The sequence below is a fragment of the Anopheles merus genome, chromosome 2L (assembly GCF_017562075.2).
Source record: "Anopheles merus strain MAF chromosome 2L, AmerM5.1, whole genome shotgun sequence".
Lineage (NCBI taxonomy): Eukaryota > Metazoa > Arthropoda > Insecta > Diptera > Culicidae > Anopheles > Anopheles merus.
Genome location: NC_054083.1, coordinates 14,534,100 through 14,560,569, shown reverse-complemented (window position 1 = coordinate 14,560,569; position 26,470 = coordinate 14,534,100). Strand labels below are relative to the sequence as shown.

Below are 26,470 nucleotides of genomic sequence, written 5' to 3'. Positions count from 1 at the left end.
TACAGCTCCATCCAGCTCCGATATGGAACAAGATTGAGATGGGCGCTATCCGCTCCGGCGCTGGGTTGATATTCCCAGCAAGCCTGTGCAGCCGTTCTGCTGCGTATGCAGTCCAGGCGATGTTTTATTTGAAAGAGCGGTTTCGGTGTCATTTCAATCGTTCCTCAAAAAGTGGTGTTTTTACGGTGTTATAACGGCGTCTGACCGCCGAATGAAATCATCAAAGACTCCGTTCAGCTGATGGTAAAAGACTGGTGCATTTTGAAAATACCAAAAAAGCTTATGGCACCCCAAGCGCCACAGATTAAGCTTATACGACTGGAAACATATCCATAGAAAAAACGAATGCTCTATTGCTCAATAGATAGTATTTTATAACGCATCATTATTTAGCTGTCCTTTTCTTTTAATTTGTTTCGCCTGACTTCATCTAATCATAGCGTATAGCAGTAAAAAAATAGAATGTGAAGTAGCTTCTACTTCCCGTGCTACTTTAATTGCTTAGAGACAGAAAAATGTAGAACATGTGGATCCCAGAAAAGTGCAAAAAATGAGTTTGTTGCTCATGAGTGGACAGGGATGTACCACTAGATTGGGCAGAACAAAACCTACACGGTTTTCTAATTTTTGATCAAAGAGGGCTATGAAATGAGTGAAAATGAGCGTCGCGGCGAACGTTCCCGGGAACGAACGACCTCCCCAATACGGCCGTATGACTTGATGTGTCGGCGTTCCGATTGGACCATCGCGACTTTGATCACTGCACGCGGCTAGAACGACCTTTTGTATTGTGTTGTACGTAGCCTACGTACCAAAATTTTAAGAGTGCCGGGCGAGTGTATGTGAGTGTGTGGGGCGAGGGAATGGGATACAGACCAAGTGCCACAAATCCACTAAATGACCACTAAATGGGTTCTAAACGACTCAAGCTCTCAACCTAAACGGAATATAGAAAGACATCGTTTAGCAGGCGGCAAACGACTCATGCATTCTAAAAATAGTAAAAAGCTGGTAGCGCCATCTGTTTTTGGGATATCCAACCAGTGTAGCTCTTCGCTTGGAGGATAGCTTTCTCATTTCCTCTGTACTGTTATATAGTTTCGCATTGAAGTCATGCATCGTTAGAACTAGAACGGCGATACGATTGTTTAAATACTATGGACTCCAGTACAAACCACCAGCACTGAAGCAATTGAAATTTGAGTAATGGTCGTTGGTGTTGATACCCACCCTACCAGCATTAAACGGCTTTGAAGGCATTCAGAAGGCATTTAAGGCCTTATTCGCCTTAGAAGGCGAATTAAGATTTCAACCGAAACTTTCAAGGCTGTAACGGGCTCTTTTCGAAATATTTCAACTTTTTGATTCAACAAGAACAGATAGCTTGCCGCCATCTTCGCTTGTATATATACTAGTTTTGCACCCTTACTAATGTAACTGCCAAATAGAGCAGTGACAACACTTTTGGTTCCGAACCGAGAAAGCGTGTGTTCAAATCCTGATTTTTTATGATCTTTTTTCTGTGCTTATTTCTTTTTATATTAATATTTTCTTGCTATAATGAATATAAACAAACTTTTTGTGAAGCAAAATGAAAATAATACCTTTTTAAAAAACATAATAATTACTCTATCTTCACCCATCATTATCAGGATGGGAGAAATATGCATCTCATTTCTCATTTTATTAGATTTATCGAAATGAGTTTGATATATTAACACCTTTCAACGGGTTGGTCTTTAACAACCGAATAATGCAGACCATCATTAATAAAGTGAAATAGCTCAGAGCTTAACGCAAGAGAACATAACACGTAAATCGTGCTATCGAATCTCACGCTCAATCTGGGAACACTACAACAGTGCAGTGTTGAAGACACTTGTAAGGTTTTCTTTTGACAGTTGCAATTTCAAATTTCAAATTAAAAGCGAAATTTTTCATTGACATATTTCAAAGGCATTTAATTACTGCTAAATGCACTGCTGATCGCCTTCAATTCGCCGGCGATTACAAGGCGATTAGAAGGCATTTAACGGAAATTTGCGGGTAGGGCACGTATCTGACCCACACGACCATTCATATAGATTTTTGCTCGGAAAGTTTGAAGGCTATATAGGTCATGTTAGATGAAACTTGTCGAAACACATTGCAAGAAAAGGACAGCAATATAATGATGATTTGTAATATGCCATCTATTGAGCAAAACCAATGAAGCTATGGAGCATTCGTTTTTTTTTCTATGGATATTTGATTTTCCAGTCGTTTAAGCTTAATCTGTGGCGCTTGAAAGAGTCAAATTTCGCTGCACATAAACTCATACATTCGGCCTCAGCACTATTTTTCTATCGAAAAAAATCGATAGGCGCTCACGTAAAACTGATAGTATAACTTTTTATAACTTTTTTTTTATTTTATAACATGTTCTACAACTATTCGGTTCAGCTCGTTAAAAGTCGGGTGGAAGCCAGAACCCAAAGGCGCAGACTTTTTCATGATTGTGTATGACTTCGGCTGTTTTGGACCACACGTGTGGATGCTCGCATTGAGTTCAGTATTTAGTGTAGGTAAACCATGTTTTTTTAAATAATTAATAAATGATTTTTTATCACCAAATGTATTGAAAAATACATGTAACATCTTAATTAGGCCATACGGCCCGTTGAAGATTAAATAAATAACAACAATAATAATAATAACCGACACATTTACCAGCTTGCTTTAACATAACCTTTTTGAAAAAGATGAACTTTGATTTATGGCATTTTTCTGATATTAGACAATTTCCGCAGTTCAATGCTACGCGGATTTTTTCCCATGCAAAGCGGAACGATCGAATTTTTAAAGTATAGTTCATTTTCAAGACCAGTAAAATGAATATCTTGACGACGAAATGAGTGTCAAATGACACCAACATAACAGCCGGATCGGTCGAATTTTTTAGATAAAAAAATTGTGCTAAGGCCGACAGTTAGCTGACTTATATGCGGTCAGCAACTTAATAGCATATAAGAGATGAAAATCTAAATAAAGTAAGCGCATTCGAACACAACCTCAGAATCGCTTGTTTCCTAATGTTCGGAGGCACTCCGGTCGGCGAAGGAAAAATATACCCGACTCGGTGTAAAGTAAGGCGTAAGGCGCTGCGACGGAGCAACACATCCGCCAGTAGCATTATCTATTATTTGTCAAGCAACATCTTCTTCTTCTTCTTTGGCTCAACAACCGATGCCTGCCAACCCACTTGCGGGGTTGGCTTTCAGTGACTTATTGATTTCCCCCCATAGCAGGATAGTCAGTCCTACGTATGGCGGCACGGTCTATTTGGGGCAACATAATGGTCAAGCAACATAATGGTATCATAAAACAGCACTAAAATCCCTAAAATTATTTTTTGAATTAATTTAAAAAAATATATAAACATCGCAGATGGCTCCAGCTAACATCTCCTGTGAAAAGACTCCATATAATGGATGAAAATGAATGCGCCATGCAATTGACAGCGATTTGCGAGGACACGCAAGGGCTCGCACGCCATACAAGTTCACAACCCCAGAGCCGTCGCATTAAAGAGCTTGCGATCCTAGGGAATTTTTTCGCCGCTAGTTTTAGCAGTTATAATTATAGCACCCCGTGAGCAGGTATAACATTGCAAATTATAGCATACTTAAGACCTGAATTTTGACATTTTATTTTGCAAAAATCCACAAAAATAGAAAAAGTGATCTGTTCAACGAATAACACTGCAAAAAAATAATTTTTGAATAATAGAAAAGATTGTTTTTAAAAACATTTCGAGCAGATGATACCACCCGCAACCCTCGCAATGTTTGGCGGGCGGCGGAATAGAAACGAATATTTTTCCAGTCGTTTAAGGTCGAAAATACACGAACCGGAATTTCGCGGCCGCGGAATTCCACTTGCTGAAAAATGTATGGATATGACAGTTCGGGAAAGTTGCCGTTGACACTTTGTATATGGGTTTGAAAGCAGGCGGAATTCCGCGACCGCGAAATTCCGGTCCGTGTATTTTCGGCCTAAGTTTAATCTGTGGCGCTTGGGGTGCCATAAGCTTTTTTGGTATTTTAAAAATGCACCAGTCTTTTACCATCAGCTGAACGGAGTCTTTGATGATTTCATTCGGCGGTCAGACGCCGTTATAACACCGTAAAAACACCACTTTTTGAGGAACGATTGAAATGACACCGAAACCGCTCTTTCAAATAAAACATCGCCTGGACTGCATACGCAGCAGAACGGCTGCACAGGCTTGCTGGGAATATCAACCCAGCGCCGGAGCGGATAGCGCCCATCTCAATCTTGTTCCATATCGGAGCTGGATGGAGCTGTACAGTTCTGCTCACAGCGCACATCACTAGTGGAAGAGCGCAGAAAAAGCAGCCAAGAAAAAGTCTTTTCTTTTCACGGTAAAAGAAAACGGTGGCGATTTTGGCCTGCCTTCGCAAACGAAATCGAGCCGGAAAAGTGCATCCGGTCGTGCAGTCCGGGAAGCAGTTGCGTTCGCGTGTGCGTGTTGTTTGCGGAGCCTTCACGCCCCGAAGCTGTGCAGAAAACATATCCGCCGATCCGCCGAGGCCCAGCTAGAGAGACGACGACCGCGTCATCTTAATGGCCGATTGAGGAACCGTGCGCGTATTCCCGTGTGTGTCGATAGCAGCGCCTCTTGCCGTGGTGTACGTGAATGCGTGCTCCTGGTACCAGCTTTCGCCACCCGTCTGTACCCGTCTGTGTGTCCGGCAGGCAGTCACGCACGCACGGCCACGGTCGAACCACGGTACATCCAGCGACTGCTGCTCGTCCCGTCTCCGCACCATCAGGGAGTGTGGGACAGTGTGGGGCAGTGTGGTTGCGCCTGCTCGCAGGGGGAAAAGAAAAAGTGCAACGGCGCCCTGTCGGTGGTGCGAAGAAAAACTACGCGAAAATACATACAAGGGCGGGGTGGCAAAATCCGCACTGTGCTCGACCGACTCCAGTTTCGGTGTCGTGGGGCGAGGATGATTCTCAGTTGCGCGACGCAAGTGAGATGAAAATTGTGCAAAAGTGAACGTGAACGTCGCCGTGGAGGGTGCAGCAAAGGGAGTAGCCAGCGAGCAGGAATCGTCTTACAGGCTGCGCTGGCTCGGATGATGATGATGGTGTCAAATTAAAAGCTCGAAACAAGTGCAGTCAAGCTATCAGCGGAAGCAAAATGTAAGAAAATGCAGTCTTTTCTCAATCCATTGCGAGTGGTTCCGAGTGGGAGCGGGTCGATGTGTGCGTGTGTGTGCATGTGCCTGTATGCGTGAGTGTGTATGTGTGTCCGTTCTTTGATGTGCAAAAGTCATGGAGAGGATGATGCAGTCAGTTGTAGTAGTAGTAGAGGTCGATGGGATCAGCTTGTCATTTCCTCGGATCTTGGTTTTGGAAGTGAGATGAGATGAGCGTGAGAAAATAAGGGTTTTTTTTTCATGAGACACTGAAAATCGACCCGAAGACGCGTTGCCGCAAGCAAATGGCCGAGACCGCCGTGACCACCTTTGGTTTTTGAGCGAATTCATTTTGAAGCCACATTTTGTGCTTGTTTTCGTTTTCTAGCTGGCCGACCGAGATGCAGCGAGCATTGTGTCCGAATGAGTCACGGCGCAGAGTGAGCATGAGATTCACAGTACCGTGAGAATGGATGTTGTGAGGTGTGTGCGTAGAGTGAGATAAGATGACAACACCGGAACATTGATTGCTGTTGGGGGAAATGGTCCGAGCGAGAATTCAAAGGTTTTGCTGCATCGTTTCGAACAAGAGTTTGAATCGAAAGGCCCATTCCAATGTTCTTCCACCAAGGGTAATTGCGAAAGGATTGAGGACAATAAGTGTGATTGGTCGGCACGGTGTAGAAAACCCATAAAAATGGTACTGTGTGCAAGAAGGGAGCCCACATCAAGCAAGCAAGCAAGCAAGCATGAGAAAGAGAGCACGCGCTGGGCCTGCCAGGCACGGGAGAACATGAATGAGATGAAAATCTGCCTCGCCCGATAAAATAAATCAATGATGTAAAACGCGCATACCGAGCCGCAGCCAGTCCCAGTCGCTGTACTCGACGATAGTCTCTGGATATTTTCAATGAGAGCAAGAGAGAGTGGCTGGACCGTAGCTAGTGACAGTGAACTGAGAACGAATTGGAGCGCGTCTCAGATTCACCCCAGTGTGCGCTACACCCTGCCCAGACCGCAGACCCCTGTGGACAGTCTACTCCTTCTTCCGCCTTCCTGGCGTGATCCGTGGAGATCCTCGCATCGGGGCAAATAGGCCGTCGCTCCCTTTCGTTGCCAAATGTGTGTTTGCTTTTGCGGTGGAAACTCCCCCCCATTTCCCTTCTTTCCACGTTGCGTGCTTGCGGGGTCTTGGTGTTTCATTCTTGGGTTCGAATTATTTTTCCTCGATCACGTTTGACGATCGACTGAAGATTTAAAATGTGACCATTCGTTGATATTTTCGTTTAAATTTGCTTAAGATGAAACTAGTTCTACTACATATAATAAAATATAATTAAATCAATATGTTTCCTTTGTAATTTCAGGAATCGAAGAGACGAACATACTGCTTTAGTTCCAGAACCCTGGAACTACACATCGCACGCGCAACGCATCTTGTACATCCTGTTCGATGATTATGGATGACGATTATAGCAAAATTTAAATATACACTAAACAGGAATCGAGCCAAATTTTCCGCGCTGCTATAATTCTGGAGCAATGTAACCGTCTGTTCAGGAGGCTATCACTGCCGATGATTATGAAAGAGGATAGAAAACGCTTTAGAACGGAAGGATAAATAACATACGTTCAACTGTGAAAATGGAAACTTCAACAGGATACAAGCGGTGCAACCAGGTCTGCTGCACAGTGATTGGGACCCTTTGCCACGGAGGTACATGTGCATTTAGTAAACGATCATAGAAGAATATGCGTTAATCAACAACAGCGCTGTTGATTGTTCGCGTCAAAGCTGAACCGAAAGAAAAAATTAAATAAAACTGATCATTTATAAATGGATCCCCTGGTAAAGCAAGTTGAATAATTTTTGAGTCATCAAATTAAAACAAAATTTCACTGCGTATAGAATATCCGAAAACAAAGGATCACTTGTCAGTCAGTTTTGAGAAATATAAAAAAGGACTAAAATTAATTAGAATTAAGGACTAACTAAGGACTAAAAGATATGTAAGTTCAACTCAAACGATCTTGTCTTTCAGCTTTAGAGAAGGCAATGAAAGATTTATAATTTGATTTGAACGTGAACAGATTCATGTCCATAGATTATTCGTACTCAATTACATTATTAAATCACATTCGCTGGCCTCCCGCTTCTACACAATAAAATACTTCACTTAGAACCTATCTAAAACTTGTCTTTATACTGGCTAGGTGTGTAATAGCTAAGGATCAGCTCCATAATGTTGGTGATATCTTTCCTTCGCCGTATCGAGCAGTATTTCGTCTATTTTGATCATAACCGCATGCCTTCGTTGCGGTGACAACTGTGCCAATACTCTGCCCACATTCTGCCCGTAACGGAGAGCATCGCAGTAGCTATTGTTCACTCGGTCATCTTTCTTTGTGGTGGTGCCGGGGGAAGCATCATCAGGCTCCTTCGATTTACGCCGCTGATAGGTAGGTTTAGTTTGGCACATCACCTTCCTTTCCGCGTACAGGTCCTGCCGAACGACTATCGAGCTTACGTGCCGTGATTTAATCTGTTTCCGGATCGGTGTACGCGAAACTGCTGCCCACGGCGAGGGCACGGTCCGCTCGATAGTATTTTGCTCTGACATTTCGAGCGAGTTGCCAATTTCTGCTTTAGTATCAGCGAGATGGGAATCTGGGTCCATCGATTGATCAATGTCCTCGGTGGAAACGTTGTTCTGTTTGATTACCTGTTTGGAGGCGTTAATTAGATTTGACTGTGTAGGATTTGTCCAAAATACAACGATTCTAGGTTTATGTACCTTTCCCTCCAAAGCTTTGTCCTTGCCACTAGCCAATAGGAACAGCATATCATCGTAAAGGTACCATCTTCTACGCGGCAACTGACCGCCCTCTGACAGGGTTGAAGTATTCCAATTAAGCTCAGTTAAATAGGCCACATTCGCACTCAGAGAACTTACCGCAATTGTGTGATGCTCGATCCTTTTGATACAGAATGAAGAAGTGCCGGAACGAGGATTGCAGGGAAGCCCATTTATGTCTCAGGTCCGTCACTGGTACGCCCATCTCCTCGGAAATAGACTCCCATGCTTCGGCTTGAGATTTTTTATTTTTATACAGCGGGTCGCTGCTATTCCACAGGTAAGGTATCGCCTGTATGAACTGTATCAGTGACCTGGTACGTTCCGTCCCTAGATCTACGGTCTAAAAGTACAAACAAAGGCGTACAGTGTGTAAGTAAAATTATCGTGTTTCGGTTATCGGTCTGCCATCATAAAATTCTTACCTTCATTCTTTCCCTTTTTATATTCATGTTGCTGACCGGAACGAAGTAAAACGACAAATACTTTTTAAAAATGAGTGCCCTGTTAAGCAGTATACCAGCACGGTAAACGCAAACGGTTTGTTGCGACGATTTTATTTATTTATTTATTTATTTATTTATTTATTTATTTATTTATTTCAACGTTACCATCCAAGAGAAAATCGCAAAACATACACTGCACTTTCAGCAAAACAGCGCCCGAGCTGACAGTTGCAGTGCCGTAGTTGCCCAAGGTGGATTAAACACATCAGGTGGTGGATAAGGGCCTTTGGGGGGTCGCCATAGTTGAGGGACTTTACGTCATTTTAAAACCGTGAACCATTGGTTTCCGCACACAAAGCTTAGCAAATAGAACAGATTTCTTTGCTATTATTTGCATTTTTGTGTGTCTATTGATTTTATCGAATAAATGAGATATATCAACTAAAGATTTGATGATTTGTGTATGCACGAAATTTAAAATCATGTGAGTAAGAGTTCTATTCTCACGTACATTATCCATGCGGCTCGTAGATAATGAGAAATTAAAGTGAAAATTGAAAAAAAAATGATTTCTTAGTTTTTAGCATCAAAAATGTCGAAAACACAATGAATTATAGAATAAATTCACGGAATAACACAAAATAACACACTTAAATCTATTTTTTAATGTTAAATAAGAACTCGCCAAGTTCAAAATATATTTTTTAAGAATATTTAATCGAAAAAAAGGGGTAGATAAATTATATTAACAAATTTAATAAATGGAAACAAAGTTTGAATTCTGGGGACCTTACGTCAAGTGACGAATTGTCAAAATGCACTAGAGTCCACCACCTGATATTTTTAAATCCACCTTGGTGGTTGCCACTCGTTTGACATTTGAGGTGAGCCAAATGAGCTACAGCTGAGCGAAAGCGCACTCAAAATGTGAATGCTCGTCCTAGGTGCATTTTACAACAGTGCATCGAATGAGCATTGGAAAGGATGACGATCAGATGAACTTGCTGTCAACAATTATTGTATGATCATGATTCGTTTTTATCGCATACAGGAGCATATGGGTTTCTTATCCTTTGTTTCTTAAAGCCCAAGTAAAATTAAACGTGAAATTTGGTGTTTTTTCTTGCTATATTTCATTAAATATTAATCAGAATATGGTTTCTCGTAAACCAAAAGATACGATATTAAATTCCTCTATTATTTATACCATAAACATATTTAAATAATGAATTTAATGCAATTCTTTTCATTCCCCGCTAACCATTATTTTTTCTCCGTGAACAAAGCGAGGCAATGCCTTTATTTTATTATTTCAATATGTTTTATAGTCTAAATAGTTAGAAAATGGAATATCCTTTCTTAAAAAAAACGAAACGAAAACGAAATTTCACGTTTACTTTTGCGCAAGGTCCAAATCAATCTCAAGACAAAATTGCTGCCCATGCAGGATAGCAAAATAACACAGCCCAGGCGCCAATGTTCACAAACAAAATGATTTATTTATTTCTTTCGATTTGGGGGTTTCATCGCTTACACCTAAAACTGCCGGCTGTGTTTCATCGGGAAGAAATGCTTGCTACCTTTCTACCTTCTACCGCCCTCCTGTTCGCACACGCTCTCTCTCTCTCTCGCTCTCGCTCTTTCTGTTTCTTTTTGTTTAAATACATAAAACGAAAATGGTTTACATCCTTGCAAAAAAAAAAACAGCAGTATTTTTGTTTGTTTGTCGATTGTACTCGTAGTAAGTTATATTTGATTCTCATGAATTGTTTTTTTTTTTACAGACAAAAGGAAAAAAAGTTAGGGCCAACTAAAAATAGCTCTGTTAGGGAAGGATCTGTATGAGGGAGAAACAACGAGAACAATTGCCTTTCAAATAACATAAAATAACGAGATGATAACAGCTTAACTTAAGACAGCAAAAGAAAGAAAGAAAAAGGATTTCGTTAGTTGCCGATTTTGTTTTGTTTTCTCTTGTTTTCGAATCATTGCTTTTGCTTAGTTTCTTCTGCTTGCTCTCTTCTTTTTTTTCTCGCGCTCCCTTTCTTCTTCTTCTTTTTTTAATAAAAAGGCACACGTTATTCATTAGTTTTCCATTGTTACGCAACGACGACATTATGCTCATAGATAGTTAGATGATGACTTGCGCGTACGGTATTAACGATTTCGTGTAGAGCAGCAATAGCCGTAGCAACACGTACAATTGCCGCGGCGCATAGGTGTGCATAAACAAAGAAAGGAGTTAATATATTACTAATATGCAACATTTGCCTTATTTTTCACCGGAACCGGGAAGACAGGGAAAACTACAATTATTAGATTGCGCCATTGCTTCGGTTCACTACCAAACCCGGTACCATCATCGAGGGTGGCGCGCAAACACCACGCTTGCGCTGCAATGTTGCGCGCGCCGTGATTACTAATAAAATAATACGCAACAAAAATACACAGTACGGCTACTACGGGGTGAAACGTGAGGGAATTAAAAACCGAAAACTGAAACCATCTGCTTTCAACGCAACTCAATACAACACAACGCTCGCTCTCTACCACCTGTGACTCACTCGGTCCCGCCAGTAAACGGATGACTAACTAACTACTAACTGACTGTCGGGATGGTGGTGATCTGAGGGTGGAGGGTGAGCGCCACTGATGCAATTCCATTTAGATTTTTTTTATATAACGGTGTACCCGGTGTACGTTTTGCTACACTATATCGATTTCTGTGTGTTGTGTGTGGGGGGGGGGGATGTGTGGGACAGCTAATATTCAAATGCCTTACCGCTGCGTTATGGATGGTGGCAACAAACACGTTTGTGTGTGTGTGTGTGTGTGTGTGTGTGTGTGTGTGGATACAATTATCGGTCACTCTACGTGCTTATGATGTTCTATTCGGAAGATGGCATGGGAAGATGCTGTTGCTGAATCTCCTTTCATTCATTTCAGCTAAGACGACCAGAAAACAAAAAAATGGTTTGCGATTCATGGGATTCTCCGGTGTTAAAACATCTCGGTATCCTTATGTAAAACCGAACCGACTAATGGCGAATTTACAGTGGCCGGGTGAAGTTAGCTGGGAACATGCCCTTCTCGTTTGTGCCTTCCTTGTTGCCCATCAGCCATCCTTCCTCCTGTGGCGACGGGGAAAAGGTGTGGAAAAAATGTAATATTAAATGTGTTTTTCTTATCGAAAACAAAATAAGGAAACATAAAACCATACCTGATCTTCGGGATCCTCGTACTCAACCACGTTGATGACATCGCCCACCTCGAAGCTCAGCTCGTCGACGTCTTCCCGGACGTACTTGTACGTAGCTTTCACGCGATACAAAACACCCGGTGGCAAGTCCGTTGTCGCTGCACCTGCGAATGGTGGTATGAAAAGAAAAAAACCGGTGCCCAAGTTAACATACACGATCGGAAAGCTCTACCTCACCAAACACTAGACTTAAGATCAGAGTAATGCTCGAGCATGAGGTAGAGTGGTTTAAAGAGGTTTGAGTAAACGAGTAAAACGTGATCGTACGGTGAAGTACGAAACGATCAGTAAAACTATTGGCGATTTCTTTTTTGTGTCGATTTATGTCGAGCAGATAGGAATGTGTTTGTGTAAGAAAATGATTTAATTTGCAAAAAATGATTCTACCTCACTGAATGCAAACGGTTTCAACAAATAGCTTTTGAAAAAATAATTCTAACAACTTACAATTATATGTTAATCAATATGAAAGAGTTCTTTTGGTCTAATTGCATAAATAAATAGAAAGCTTGACATGTGTTTTTTTCTAGAACGAATGATCTTAAAAATCTTATCCAAACGTGAGATAATGTAACCGAAATCGATGATACGATGATGGTGGGGGATATTTTTGGGAAGGATATTTTTCGTACTTTAAACCAAGTATAATCTATATTAGTCTTGCGTGTAAATAGAAACACACCCACAAAAACATTGTGTGCTGGCAGTAAAATTGAAAAAAAAAATGGAGAAAAGGAACACACAATATAGGCTAAAAAAGGTAAGTAAAGCAAGCAAACCACTAAATAACCGGCTAACGTAAAAAAATGGCACACAAAATCCTTAAAAAACGTATTGACGTGCCATTAAAGCTTTCCGATGGGTCGCCACTTCGGGAAAGGAGGAAAAACAAGGATTATAATTAAACAAGCGGGCGCACGCATACATACACACACATATACACACAAATAAAGGATGCCAAAACTGTGAGGCAAAAAAAAGTCAGTACATAGGATCCCCACCCCACTTACCGACCGGAATATTGTAAATAATTTCCGACATTGAATTATTATTGCTCAAACTGACACGTGTTGTTGTTAAGTGTGGCTGTTGCTGTTGTTGTTGTTGTGGTGCGATCAATGGTGACGATCGTGTGTTAGTATTGTTATTGTAGCTGTTGAGATTACGGTTTGCGGTGGTGTACGGAAAGGGCGAATAGCTAGGCTGCTGTGCATTGCCATACAGCGAACCGCTGCTGCTTACGTTGTACCCAGCAGCAGTGCAGCGAGCCGGTGAAAAGCTTCGCGCTGTCGCAGTAGCCTCAGGCCTTGACAGCATGGTGGTGGACATTTGGGTTGCTATGGAAGTAGTCTTGGATGTCGCCAGCGTTGCCGCCATGCCGGCGTTCGGTTGTGCTGGAAGCAGTGGTGGCGTCTGCGTTACCTTGTCCATTCGCACCGATCCGGCAGCTTGCGATGGTAGAACGGTAGAACGGTAGACGTGGCGTGGATGATCGGTTAGGGTTACGGTGGATGGAGGATGATGAGGGCGCAATGAAGAGGCGGTTAGTGTTGCTGTGCCCTCGGCAGCCAATTGGGCGGGAGCGTTCCGGCACTGGTAGACCGGTGGCAGGTTCTGATGGGATCGCAAATGATGGGGATGATGGTGCGAGTGGTGGGGATGGTGAAAGTGTGGCAAGGATACCGTATCGACTACCACGGCCAACGTTCAGCCCACGATAGGAAGAAGAAAGATGGCAGTGAGACGCGGAACAAGTACACACGTGTAACCGTAGTGGAAGTAGTAAAAGTAGTGGTAGTAGTGGTAGTAGTAATAGAGATAGTAGTAGTAGAGACCATGCTACGTAACGGTTGTTAGTAACAGTGAGTCGTAAGGACCTCGTCGTGTATGTGTGTGAGTGTGTTGATGATTTAAATACATTAGTATTACTTGTTTGCAAAACAGCTGCTGCACCGGTAGTAGTGGGCGTTGGAACGGCAGCATCTGTATTAACGCTAGCAGCAGCCGCAGCAGCAGCAGCAGCATCCGCCGTTGCGGCAACAGTTGCAGCGGGCACATCCGTTGTCGGTGCTGCGTTTGCACTAGCGCCCGCTGTCGTTTCGTGTACCCCATTCTCTTGCACCCCCCGAGCATTACTGGCCAGCCCGTTCGCAGTCGGGGGATGCGTTTGGTGGTGGTGGTCGGGTTGGGAAAGCTGATTAGTGGTTGCAGACGGCGGGTGATGAAGCGTACCGTTTGTGGTGGCCGGAACACTTTCCGTCACCGCTGTCGCTGCGGGCTGACCGTTCTCCTTCGGTGCGCTGCCGTTCAATTCCAGCTCGCCGTGCTTTGCCGTGCTGTCCGAGGCGGTGGTACCGTTCGTGGTCGGTGCTTTGGTCGCGGCCGACGCCGCCGCCGCCGCCTTTACCATTTCCGTGTTCTGGTAGGAAGGTTCGTCGTCTTCATCTTCTGGCCCATCCGCCTGCCGGTCGAGCTGATGGTTGGGTGACGGTGTTCTCGGCGACGGTAGCACACTTTGCGCGGAGGTATCTGTTTTAGGTATGGTGGTGGGGTTTAGTAAACGAAGGACATATGTTTGTTTTTCCTCTTCCCCGTTTTTTTTTTCGAAAGATTTTCCGTTCCACCGGCGATCCGATTCCATAGAGCAGAATGGTGATTTGCAGGCGCAGGGGAAGGAGGGGTTTTTTTGCAACATGAAAGTGAGAGCCACACGCACACATACACACATACACACACATTTACAATTATGAACACGCACACACGTTAAAACAGTATGATCGGATTTTGGCCACAGTGTGTGTGTGTGCGTTTCCGTTCCACAGCACAGGTGATGGTGACCAACGCAGGAGCGCACGCCCGTAAGGCAAAAACAAAGTGAGCAGGATATATAGAAAGAAAACACGGAAGAGAAAAAGAAGAAGAAGAAGAGAAAACAAAATTGTCACACACGCATGCTTCAGCTACTTGTGTTCGGGGGGTTTAAGCTTGATCTAATGTAACATATAATTATTTGCAACTTTTCAGCTTTTCCCGAATCGTGCCCAACGTTCTGTTGCACATACGTCTTTACATTCCATTATTTACATTCTTGTTTTTTTGTTTATAAATTTCGAATGAATAATTTCACAAATACAAACTCAAACACACCCGTTTCTAGCACGCTAATGAAGAAAATTTACATCACCAATGGGAACCAATTTAAAACAATATATTAAAAGTGTGTGTGTGTGTGTGGGTATAGTTGTACTTAATTTTATTTAAAAATTCAAAACAAACCCCTGAGAGCTTACATATTAATCAAGTCAAAACTGGAGTGTGTATGTGCACATGTGTACATGGGATTTGCTTTTTTTTTAATTTTCAAAATGATAACATATAAAAGCAATATTAATTTTAATACTGACATATTTTTAAATAAAGATTAGCGTTACATTATTACCACTCTTGCTTACAAAAACCCGTGCTCGCAGGACGGCAAGCAACACCATAAAATCTTATCAATGACCAAACAATCAATTGTAGCAATTCATTACGAGGGGGAAGGATAGGATAGGATCAGTGTTTATAAAATGAACATGATGTGACACTTAAACCAAAATAGACTAAATTTTGAAACACAGTAACACCGAACCATTTACTAGGAAACCAAAAAGCGACATAACAATGGGAATGTAAGTACAGCCTTTGAGCCTTTGAGATTTGGGTTTGTGTTATTTTGCTATCAGAATCTGGATGAACGCATGAAAACCATACTGATGATGTTGTTGTTATGCATATCATTGATTGGATTTTACGTGTATCGCGCGTGATGCCGAAATGAGAAGCTACAAATAATGGATGTTCCCTACGATGACGATAACGAACGATGATCGATCCCCAATGGTTGCACTGGGGCGATGCGGGATGACCACCTGTGGTGGTCGATATCTTACGATCGAATGCAAACATATCGTAAAACAGATAGCTTTACTCACGTCCGTTAGCGTTGGCCGACCCGTTAGTAACATTATTCACAATCGACAGATTCGCCTTCACCGGTGACTGCTGGGGGCTAGATGGGTTCGAGTTAGCTAAAAACGGAACGAGGGGAGGGAGGGATGGGGGAAAAACAAACATTTACAATTAAACACGTTTGTATCATCCCGTGTTTTAACGGTGCATACGAATATGCATACAGTGTTGTTAACTTCTTTGCGGAAGGTTTACAGTGTCAACCCCCAACACAGCGCTGTACAACGGTGCTTTACCGTCGTCCAGTTGGGCACCACCTACCGTTGATCTTCTTCAGCGTGTAGGAGCCGCGCTGGGATTCGGTGGCCAGTTTGTCTACGATCGCTTCCAGTTCCGCGTACACCTTGGACGTTTCGCTGTGGAACTGCTGCTCGCACGCGAACAGCGTCTGCAAGTTCGTCACCAGGAACAGTATTCTCGAATCGTACAGGGCCGGCAGTTCGTCGTGCAGCTCGGAATTCAACACCTCGTATGTGCTCTTCGCTTCCTCCAGCTGTTCACGGCCTCGCGTAACCTGGAACGATAGCAAACGCACCATGTGACTTAGGACGGATGGGAGGGCAGCAGCAGTACAAACTTACCTTCAGATCGTCCTTGCGCTTGGCAGCGTTCGCTTGCAGGCTCTGGAAAGAATGCCTCTGGCTATCGTAGTCCACCAACTTGCGGCCACGTTTGTCAATCTTTTTCTACAAAAAAAAAAAAAAAAAATATATATATATATATATATATATATATATATATATATATATATATATATATATATATATATATATATATATATATATATATATATATATATACACAAACACAATATAAAATATAAAAGGCGTACACAGAGTAGAGTAAAGTGCGCGGCGCAATCGACAAATGTCGGGCGCTTGCTTACCTTCATTTCCGGAAACTGTAGCGCGTAGGTGTCCAGCTGCTTCAGTACCTGATCGGCCAGCTTGTACGAAAACTGCTGGTACTGTGTGTCGATCGTTTTAGCCTGGCCGTACAGCACTTCCGAGCCGGTCCACTGGCTTTCGTATACTTCGGTAATGGCTTCCATGAGGCTTTTCGAGGCATTTTGTACGGCTGAATGGTGATAATAATAATAATTTCCGAAAGGGAAAGAAATGATTCAGTGTGTGAAAAAATATCGTCTTTTTTATATATGAGTAACGCGCAACGCTTACCACGAACACATCGGATGTAGTTGCTGAATTCTTTCTGCAGCCTGGTTGCACAGGTGTGCTGTCGGTTGAAGTTTGTCAAATGTTCGTCGAAAATTTCATCTGCCGTTCGGTCGACTTTGCCAAGATTTTGTAGAAGCTGCAAAGGGAAGTAGATGAAATTGGAGAGTATTGTAACGATTTGCTTAACTTTACTAGATGACTTAAATTTCGAATAAACAATTATATAGATAAATATTAGAATATTGCTTAAAAAGCATCAAAAATAAATCTGTTTATCTATTTCATCTCATTTTACGACAGTGGCTGCGAAATTGTTTCATGTTTCAGGTAGTGTACAGTGCAGCTAGAAAGTATGATGCTGCTAAAAATATTACAACCGCCACACAACATAGGCCACACCACATTCGTACGGTGGAACCAAGCAATTGGTCGATGAAAAATAACACCAACACACAACACTAGGCACACAAGCACACAGCAGCATCGCTGGCGCAAGGTTGGTTAAGTTTTGAGTTTTGCGAAGAGCTTAAAAATTGTTCAAGTGGACGTTTTTTACGAGCCAGTGAGAAATGGGACAGTTGTGTCTTGGGTCGCTAAAATTAGCTACCCAAATTAATAGCACCCTTACCCTGGTATAAGCAGAAGTTGGTGTGTGTGTGTGTGGGTCATATGGCGGATCGAAGCGGAAATATACATACATTTCAGCCGATGTGCGGCGGCGATATTGCATCAAAGGGAGATGTGAATAAGTCTTAAACTAATAATTGAAGCTAGCAATTATTTATATGATTATACCATTTACTAAAATAGTAATTATTACATTAAACTAGTATAAATAATTTAACCATTTCATTACTCTTCTCCATAATGTTTCGTGTTGCAGGAGGTTCCATAGCTCAAAGCTCTAATCCATCACATGATGTCTGTTTCACCACGTGACTACACGCCATCCAGAATAGCAAGTGAGCACTCAAACACACAGCATCGGCGCAACCGCAGGGAACTGTGTGTTATGAACTGCGGCTTCTTACCAGGGCTTTTAACACAAACAGCACACTGGTAAGACACACAACCACCCCCACACACCATGGTCAAGGTTGAGGGTAAATTTATTAATCGTTTTGCAAAAATCAACTACGAAGTACAGTCACGCGTGGCTTCTTACCCACAAGCACCCAGAAAACCAGGCGAGGAGTTAGCTCCAATAATACCTTGCTTGAGCATTTAACATCAACACATACTCGCGTTTCCCATAAGCTGCGTTTCGTTTGCGAGGTATGCTAATCAGTGAAGCTTTACCTCCAGCGTAGCCTGAGTACCTTTAGACCGTCCGCGATAGAATGAGCTTTAGAGGGAGGCACCACCACGTTGGACAACGAGTGAGTTTGACGCTTTCAACCCCTACAGCAGCAAGATGATGGGTAGTCGTCGTCACGTGAGACCAAGTTGCATCTGGCCGACCACGGTCATGGGAGACATGTGGTCTGTTGAGTTGAAATCACATTCGAGTGCATGTTGATGAGAAAAATAAACCCCGCAGTGCCATACGGAAGGGGCACTGCTGATGGATGATGGCCTGATACCATGCCGCGGCCATACAGCCCGTTAGAAAGTTGACCCATCCATCCCGTTAGAAGCCTTACACACAGCACTGTTCCTAACGCACATTTAATGACGAGCGTTAGGGGAAGTAATTTTCTCTTCCTTGACATTCCGCCATTTCGTACTGTTTGGGCTGCGTAGCTTTACAGAGTGAGTTGGTTTAATTTTCTTGAATTTAATTAGAAAATAATTAAGCAGATAGGTAACATCAAATCAACAAAACATAAAATAAACAAATTTCCGACTTCAAATCGAAACCCGACCGAGCTAGAAGCAGAGAACATTTCCCAAATCTGCACACCTAAACATGCCTTATGCAAACAAATCATCTCAGCCCTGCTACTAGGGCCCAACTGATAACCTACATATCCGGCCAACTTTTTGCCAATGTTGGACACGATTTGGTTCGCCCCACACACAAACGGTGGCCACCATATCTGCGCCTTCGCCATTTTTCTGTGTAGGTATGTACACCTCGCTATCGTAATAATTACACCTGCATTATCCAGCCCTAGCAATGGCGGTGTTTGCGTCTGTGTGTCCTCTGTGAGCGTGTTTGCGCCGCTTAAACAACAACTTCAACACAGTTTGGCTTACACATTTGAATGGCTTATATTGCCCAATTACGTTGCTGTTTTGTGTTTGTGTACACTTGTTTTCTGTTCCATTGAGTGTGTTTTTTTGTTCATTACACAGTAAGTGGTAAGTCATTTTATCATTTCGGTTTTGTTACAGCAACAAAGACACATTTCCAAAATCATAAAATGAGTGCGATAGTCATTTAATTTAGTATTAAACCGCACAGAGAAAAAACACTTTATTTTGAAAATGTAACCCCGAAGACACGTTGGCTAAATCTAAATTCCGCTAACAGCAAAATAGATGAAAACGAAAGCACTAAAAAACACACACACACGATCGGATAAAAGTGAGAGTAGTAACTCTCTCCCGCTCTACATGGTAAGAACACTTGCCTCTAATGCACTAGGTTTGTGGGCTGCCGATGACTTCAATCTAGTTTCCCTCGGGAACCAGTTTCCATCTCCACCAGAACCGGCTTTAGTGGCGGGTCCGGCCAACTGCACCCATATCTGTGCACACCCAACGGTACCAGCTTTATAAGTGCCGATGCAACTGGGCTAACACAACACTGTACACAGGCTAGACGGACGACCGGTGCATAGTTTTGCGTTTGTGGCCGTTTGTTTTTTTTATGGCCAACTTGAGCAAACCAGTTTTTCCACCCAACTAACAGCACGCGTGTGGAACAGAGCGGTGAAGAAAAATCATCAAACCAATCCTATTGCCCCGAAGCGATGGCATCATGCATGAAATCGAAAGCAGGCATACCGAACTAAAGCACAGCCAGTTCCATTGCTGGTTCCGTACTCGCGAACTCGCGACGACCCAGCTGTTGCCGCAGAGAGGGCCGTGACCATCAAAATGCACTTTGGGTCGAAAATTGATCATTTTTGTGAAGGATTTCCGCTTCGTTTTTGCCGGTCGGAGTGTATTACCAAGTGTCTGGTTATGTATATTTTAGCGGACGCGAAATTCGTGAGTGCGAATAATTGCCCCTTCTTTGTGCAGTCAATGGCAGTCAATGGCTAGACACAATTAGCAAACATCTTTCGCTTGATGATGTAAATTATAGTAGAATTTAAATGCAGTTGAGATGGAGGAATAGTAATAATAATTAATAAACAATTCTTGTCAAACCAATCAGCACAGAAGAAGTTGAAAGGACTTCGAAATCGCAGATGGAATCGGAATGGATACAATCTAACCCTATGGAAGGAGGAAGTATATGGAAGGTTTGCTTAAAATCGAATTCACATTTATTGAAAATGTGAAAACTATTGCAAAGCTCGAAAATCAAATTTGACTTTAAAGCAGTTTCTCGAGCTAAGCGTGTTTCAGAAACATCACAGTAACTTGAGTTGAGTAAAAGTTAAGTAGTAGTAAAGTCGTTCAAGTGAAATAACGCAATTTTGGGCTAAAATGGATAATTATTTTCCAAACAAATTGATAATTGTGTACACTAAATTAATTATTTTAAAGAAACAGAAAAACAGAAAAAATAAAATGTTTTCCATTAAATGGTTTAATGAAATTTAAGGAAAATTTTAATTTAGGGGAATTAGGAGCAAAATAGTCACCTGCGTTATTGTCAAATTAACACGTTTATAATGACTTCTAATGATTGAAAAACATCAAATACAATGTTTAAAGCCCACCATGAACGATTCCTAACCTAAGATTTCGAAATAATTGAATAAATTGGAGATTAATCAGTCTCGAAAATTAACTTTCCTAAGAATTCAACAAACAATTTAAGAAAAAAGGACGTGTATCTAGTCACATGGTATTTATCCATGATTTACTTGCCAAAAGTAACCATTGTAATCTAATCTAAAGTTTTTAAAGTTACAGTTTGTAAAATGTTTCATCTGGGCCATAATGGTCATAATAATATTAACAGGAGCAACATGATGAGGCTGTGGTGTAAGGTAATCTAAGGTCGCTACAGTATATTAGCTTTATATAAACAAAACTGTGTTGTATGTATGAATTAACGACATGAAAAATTACTAACAACACGTAAATTTATTGAAATATTCCAGCATTTTATAAAATTATTTAACAAACCACTTTAAAACTAACATTTAATCTCTACTCTCACGATTCTACCTAGATGCAAGAGCTTAAACCAAAGCCTAAAGTTCAATGTTGTGGTGCATTTGCCCCTTTGTTTTAATGTGTTTTGACATTTGCAACACGACACATAGACATTTTGCCCCATAGCGAAACCATTTTACCCCGCACAATAAATTTTCACAACTTTTAACGTTAATTTTTAAATTTCATTTTATATTTGTTATTCATGCGTTCACTTCTGATTGTTGTAATGAAATAGATGTTGAAGCATCGATTACCGTCAACATATCAGTGTAAAGTGGTTTATCCAATGAGTTACAGAGCAAAATCCTTAACAGTGCCATTTTGTCCCTCTTTCCCCTATTTTTTTTACATTCGACTGAATAAAACCGGAACAGTTTGTTTAAAGAACTGAAAATAAAAACACGTAAGTGGAAATCTGAATCCGCATAAGTCGGAAACAAAGGAGCTAGCGAACAGTCTGCATACAATTGTTCTGCTTTAATACAAAAAAATATATGTTGTGTTATCATTGTTTAACAACAGTCCATAATTTACAACGTTCACTGCATTTACAAAAATATAAAATGTTTCTTCAGAAGTATTTATACCGTAAAAATTGAAAATATAAAAAAAAAATCAAAAATCCAAAGACAATATGAAAAGCAACTCTCTGACATTGTTTACATCGTATATGCAAAAAATAACAATTTCAAGCATTGATTCAAATGTAACGCTGCGCATCTTTTTTTCTTTTGTTATGTGCCGTGAATTGTTTGAATGTTGACTAACAATAAAAATAGGAAAAATTGGTTGCATTCCCATGTTTTACGTTTTTCAACACTCGACAACAATTTTTCAACGGAAGACACAGACGTGGCTTGATCGGGCAGGAATGCAAGGAATCTGAGCGTCCGGTCAGATACAGCTAGGTCATCCACTGCAACGGCACACCATTGGGCACGCGGATAACAGCAACCAGTTGCGTTTGCGCGACCTGCACACTTTAAACCCGCGGCGTTAATTAACAGCGCCTTTGATAAACACACGCTGCAAACGAAACAAACAACGGCAATCGGCATCAACAAACAAACGCTACGGGATGAAAGTTTTCCTCCCAGACGACAAAAACAACACACATACACACTAGGAGCGTTAAAAACCTCGCCGGGAATGGTGGGTCACCACCGGAACAGGTTCCCCGTCCAGTCGCGGCATCTCCCGGCCAGGGAAGCTCCAGAGAGAAAGTTCCGCCACAACTTCTCCCGCGATTCGGCACGCACGTGACCGTTCCGTTCGTTCGCTGTAGCGCGCGTGGTTCGATCACGAATTCTTTAACGAACTCTCTGCATTTATTGCCCAGATTTCGACCTCACCCGTGACCGTCTTTCGATTGCAAAACGTCACGGTCAGGGTGCTTGTTATGGGGTATAAGGGGGACCCTTTTATGGACTAACAGATCTATATTTTCTCCTCTTTCAACAACTATTCGATACTCTTTTTTATCGGTTTGCCTTTGAAGCACAGTGGCACAGAGAGGATGTAAGGGTAGTCACTGTTACAGGCGAAGGTTTCCATTTCATCCAAGTCGAAAGACCTGCCTCGGGGCAAAGGGGACGGGATTCCCGGTCCGAGATTGAGGGTTGGGATGCATTTGTGGTGATGTGTATACGTGTGTTGATAGAGCAACAGGTCGAAAACAGGTTTTCCGACCTCTGCCGAGGCTGGTGCTGGACGTTTTTGGCCGGCCGGCGTTAACGGCATGTTTTGGTGAAAGGCGATGCAAAGTGTACACCCTCCCCGTAGGATCGTAGGAGAAAGGAACAATCATGGTGGTGTCCATGTGTGGCAAAACGTCGCTCGGATACATACGTATGGTGTCAGTCAACTCGGGAAGGAATCCAAACAACCGCACAAAATCGGGTCCCTTTTCAAACAATCACAAATTTGAAGCACGCGAAATGGTATCAAAGCATGGTAAAAAAATCTAAGGAATTTCATGTCAAAATTGTATCGAAAATTATAAAGAGAAATGTATAAAAAATCATAAGCATTTGTTTTGGAAATAAGTGAAATATATCAACAATGTCTATTTTGGTATTTTGTTACCATCCATTCTGCCTTTAATGATATGATGCTTTCATTTCCTTTTTGACTGTTTTTTTAGTACATATTGGTTATTTTTATGTTATGCAACATTTAAGGCTATTTTTAAAACACTGTTTTCTACTTTTTATTAGTTTTTATTGAATATTTCCTTTTGAATTTCCTTCTTGTAAACATATTAAAACCAACTTAAAAAAATCTATATTTGATATGAGTATAAAACATTTCGACATTAGCATTAAAATCGTTTATAAGTGGTGTTCACGTTTTAAAAAGGCTGTTCAATCCAATAAACAAGTAAAAAAAGAGAAATAATAGAAATAAAAATAAATTTCGATTCAAAGTGGAAACCCCTCTAGAAATATTACACATTGCAGCCGAAGCCCAATCAAACATTGAAAATATGCAACAATAAAACAAAAAAAAAAACGCTAACGCTAGATAGGCGAATAAATAAATTTATGATAAACACACTTTATGTTGATTTATACATCCCAACCGTATAAAAAAACTTTCTTTCCCGTAGGGTAAAATAAACCCGTGACGTCATACCGCGTGTGATGATTCAGAATGCGCGCTTTCTGCGGAGCACCGGCCGTGCGTTTCCAGATGGCGCCAGTAAAATAAAACCACCACCACCTCCCCTACGTAGTGTTTGAAGTTCCTTCGAGGATTTGTCTATTTATTTATTTTTGCATCTCGCGCTCAAATCAAACCAAGGTTTAATCTTGCACGTGTGTGAAAACAGTGGAAACTTACGAACCTCATCATAAGCGAGAGGTTTTTTCGATTTTTGCCCAACACTGATTCTTTTGCCCTTTTAGCGTGGAATGAATAAATCCACATAAATACAGCTCCGGGTGGTAGTGGTGTATGTATCAGTACCAAGTCAAAGGCAAAGAGCATGTAACAGCACCGTTCCACTTGCCGGCGAGCAAGTTTGATTTGCAGTGAACCGATATGTTTTTGCTTTCGATTGAGCTACGATTGGCGCTCAGCGTGTGCTGCCTTGGCTGTTATCCGATCGGATCTGGTAGCAAAAACTGTGGCCGAACTATGCTAAAACTGTAGCGTAGCAAGTAGGACCCGGTGCACCGGTCGCGAGTTTGCTTTATCTCTACGCGATCTGCCATTTTACGACAAATCACTGCCGGCTACTGGAGGCCTTTTGATATTGTGGCAAAAGCAAAATCGCGTTTTTATGATTACCATTGATATCAGTTTCATGATAAAACCGATTTCCAACCGATCGAAGCGCTGCGCAATAAAATGGAAGTGGAATGGGCAATGTTTTTGTTTTTGCGCCGCCGCAGATTGGTGCTGCAGTTCGGCAACGCAGCTTAAGCTCGTGAAAGTGAACGCTTCAGCCAAACGGCAACACACGCACTTCGTCATCCGGCAGACGGCAGGAAGCTGTGAGGCCTGGTCCGGGAAAATCATAGTCGAGGAGATGTGTAGCATCAACCGTTGGAATGTAATGGCAGGATAGGATGGCAGCTGGAGAATGAACTATTGACGATTGGATTGAGAAATGCGGTGTAATTAAAATACTGTTTCCCGGATATTGAATATTACTCTTTTGCGAAAAGGAGCAAGCATTACCGCTCGTTTGAATAACTGGTACAGTAAACGTCTGTTAGAATGATACGGAAGGATATGGTTTTAACACAAAATAGTTGGATAGGTTTGTTGCGGCATCCAAAATTCAAGTTTCCTGTCTTGCTTCATAGAGGAGTTTATCGAAGACATCGCCCTGTAAAATGCGTTATTCTTTGCCCAAGATATGTATGTTCTGTAAACATCACAAATTATTCGTTGATCCAGAAAATTTGGCCTAGAGCTTGGAATCACATCTGCGTGAAGCAAGGAATGATACAGTTCATAACGTAATGATGAGTGACGTGCATAAAACCCGACCATATTCATTAAGCATTTATGTATGAGCTCAACTAACGCAATCCAAACGGAAGAAAGCCCACGCAACAATGAAATCGGCCGGAATCGGTTAAAAACTTTGTTTTGATCAGCCGAACCACAAAACGGGTGGTTTACATTATCATCTCTCCCCATCATCGTTCGTTCACCACTTGTTTAGGGGAAGATAAATGCGCTTAGAAATCGTAACAAAAGTATGACTTTCCCATCTGCCAACTCGAAACGAAACAGAAACTTCAATATTGTTATTATTGTAAAATAAAACATAAAAGCAAAAATATGTTTTATTTTCAGTTCACTTCACTTCGCGACCCGACACCATCCCACAGGCGCGATGATGGAGCAGTGAATCTGTCAGAGGATGATCGTCACGACAACGAGGCGCGCGGATGTGCAAGTGAAAGTTTGGCGGAAAGCCGTCTGCAGTTTTATTATGCCCGGAAACTTTACGAGAGAGAAAGAGTGAGAGAGAGAGAGAAAGAGAGTGAGAGAGAGAGAGAGAGAGAGAGGATGGTGAAGAAGAGGCTCGCGCATTTAATGTTTCGCGCTACCTTCGCCGAAGGTGTTATTCCATCTTCAGATTGATGGTTGGAGCTATTTTCGGTAGCACAATTTCGTAAGTGGTGTGGGCACATTTTCCTCCCTCACCTTCGCGCACAGACCGGAGAGCACACACAAACACACACAGGTGAGCGTTTCGATTGCGAAAGTGCAACGTCACGATGCAACCTTGAAGGTGAAATCTCAAATTACGGACCGTCTATCGGCTGTTTCCGATACAAACGGGCTGCGCTTCCCGTGCTATTTGCTTAAAGAAGGATTGTTCTGTGTGCTGTTGATGTGCAAGTGCGCCCCGCTCGAAGTAAGCCATTAAAAGGCCGCACGGTGATGAGAGGGCACATTTCTCACGCGCAGCTGCGTTAAGACCTCTTGCTCAAACACCGGAAAATGGTAAACAAAACAGAAAAGTAGCTGTGGTTGGGGAGAAGGAAATGGCCGTGGAGGGCTGCCAGAGAGTGGCCGTTGAGAAAAGAGGGTGGAATTTTTTTAAACACCGTTACCATACTGCATAAGGTGCACGAGGTGCACGAGCGAGGAAAGCACGGAACGTTATGAGAAAATTGCCCATTTTAGGGCACACAATGATTATCTTTAAATTTAATGTAAGCATCAATGGTAACCCTTTTGCTTTTGTGAGTATGTGTGTGGGTATGTT

At 42.0% G+C, this 26,470-nt stretch overlaps 2 protein-coding genes and 1 long non-coding RNA gene across 5 annotated transcripts in view; 1 reads left to right on the top strand and 2 right to left on the bottom strand.

Moving 5' to 3' along the window:
* The first annotated feature begins 4,332 nt into the window (after positions 1-4,332).
* Positions 4,333-7,046, top strand: LOC121593910. Its single transcript, XR_006004865.1, has 2 exons — positions 4,333-5,208; positions 6,572-7,046. It is a non-coding gene; the product is annotated as an uncharacterized LOC121593910 (long non-coding RNA).
* Positions 7,047-7,296: 250 nt separating this feature from the next.
* Positions 7,297-8,701, bottom strand: LOC121593909. The gene is made up of 4 exons (XM_041916678.1): positions 8,485-8,701; positions 8,159-8,402; positions 8,000-8,091; positions 7,297-7,927 (listed from the first exon to the last, which is right to left on the bottom strand). Exons 1-4 carry the CDS (start codon positions 8,509-8,511, stop codon positions 7,430-7,432), a joined length of 861 nt encoding a protein of 286 aa, XP_041772612.1. The 5' UTR covers positions 8,512-8,701; the 3' UTR covers positions 7,297-7,429.
* Positions 8,702-9,984: 1,283 nt separating this feature from the next.
* The window catches only part of LOC121592078 (myc box-dependent-interacting protein 1), a 38,019-nt gene continuing 21,533 nt past the window's right edge, over positions 9,985-26,470 (bottom strand). For 2 of the 3 annotated variants that reach the window (XM_041913348.1, XM_041913350.1), the window contains exons 3-10: positions 16,954-17,089; positions 16,662-16,852; positions 16,357-16,461; positions 16,037-16,289; positions 15,739-15,834; positions 13,997-14,293; positions 11,726-11,868; positions 9,985-11,636 (exon numbers count right to left, since the gene is read on the bottom strand). In XM_041913348.1, coding sequence (XP_041769282.1) covers positions 11,556-11,636; positions 11,726-11,868; positions 13,997-14,293; positions 15,739-15,834; positions 16,037-16,289; positions 16,357-16,461; positions 16,662-16,852; positions 16,954-17,089 — 1,302 coding nt within the window. In that variant the 3' untranslated portion in view covers positions 9,985-11,555. The remainder of the gene's footprint in view (positions 11,637-11,725; positions 11,869-13,996; positions 14,294-15,738; positions 15,835-16,036; positions 16,290-16,356; positions 16,462-16,661; positions 16,853-16,953; positions 17,090-26,470) is intronic. The other variant, XM_041913351.1, reaches the window with a different exon arrangement.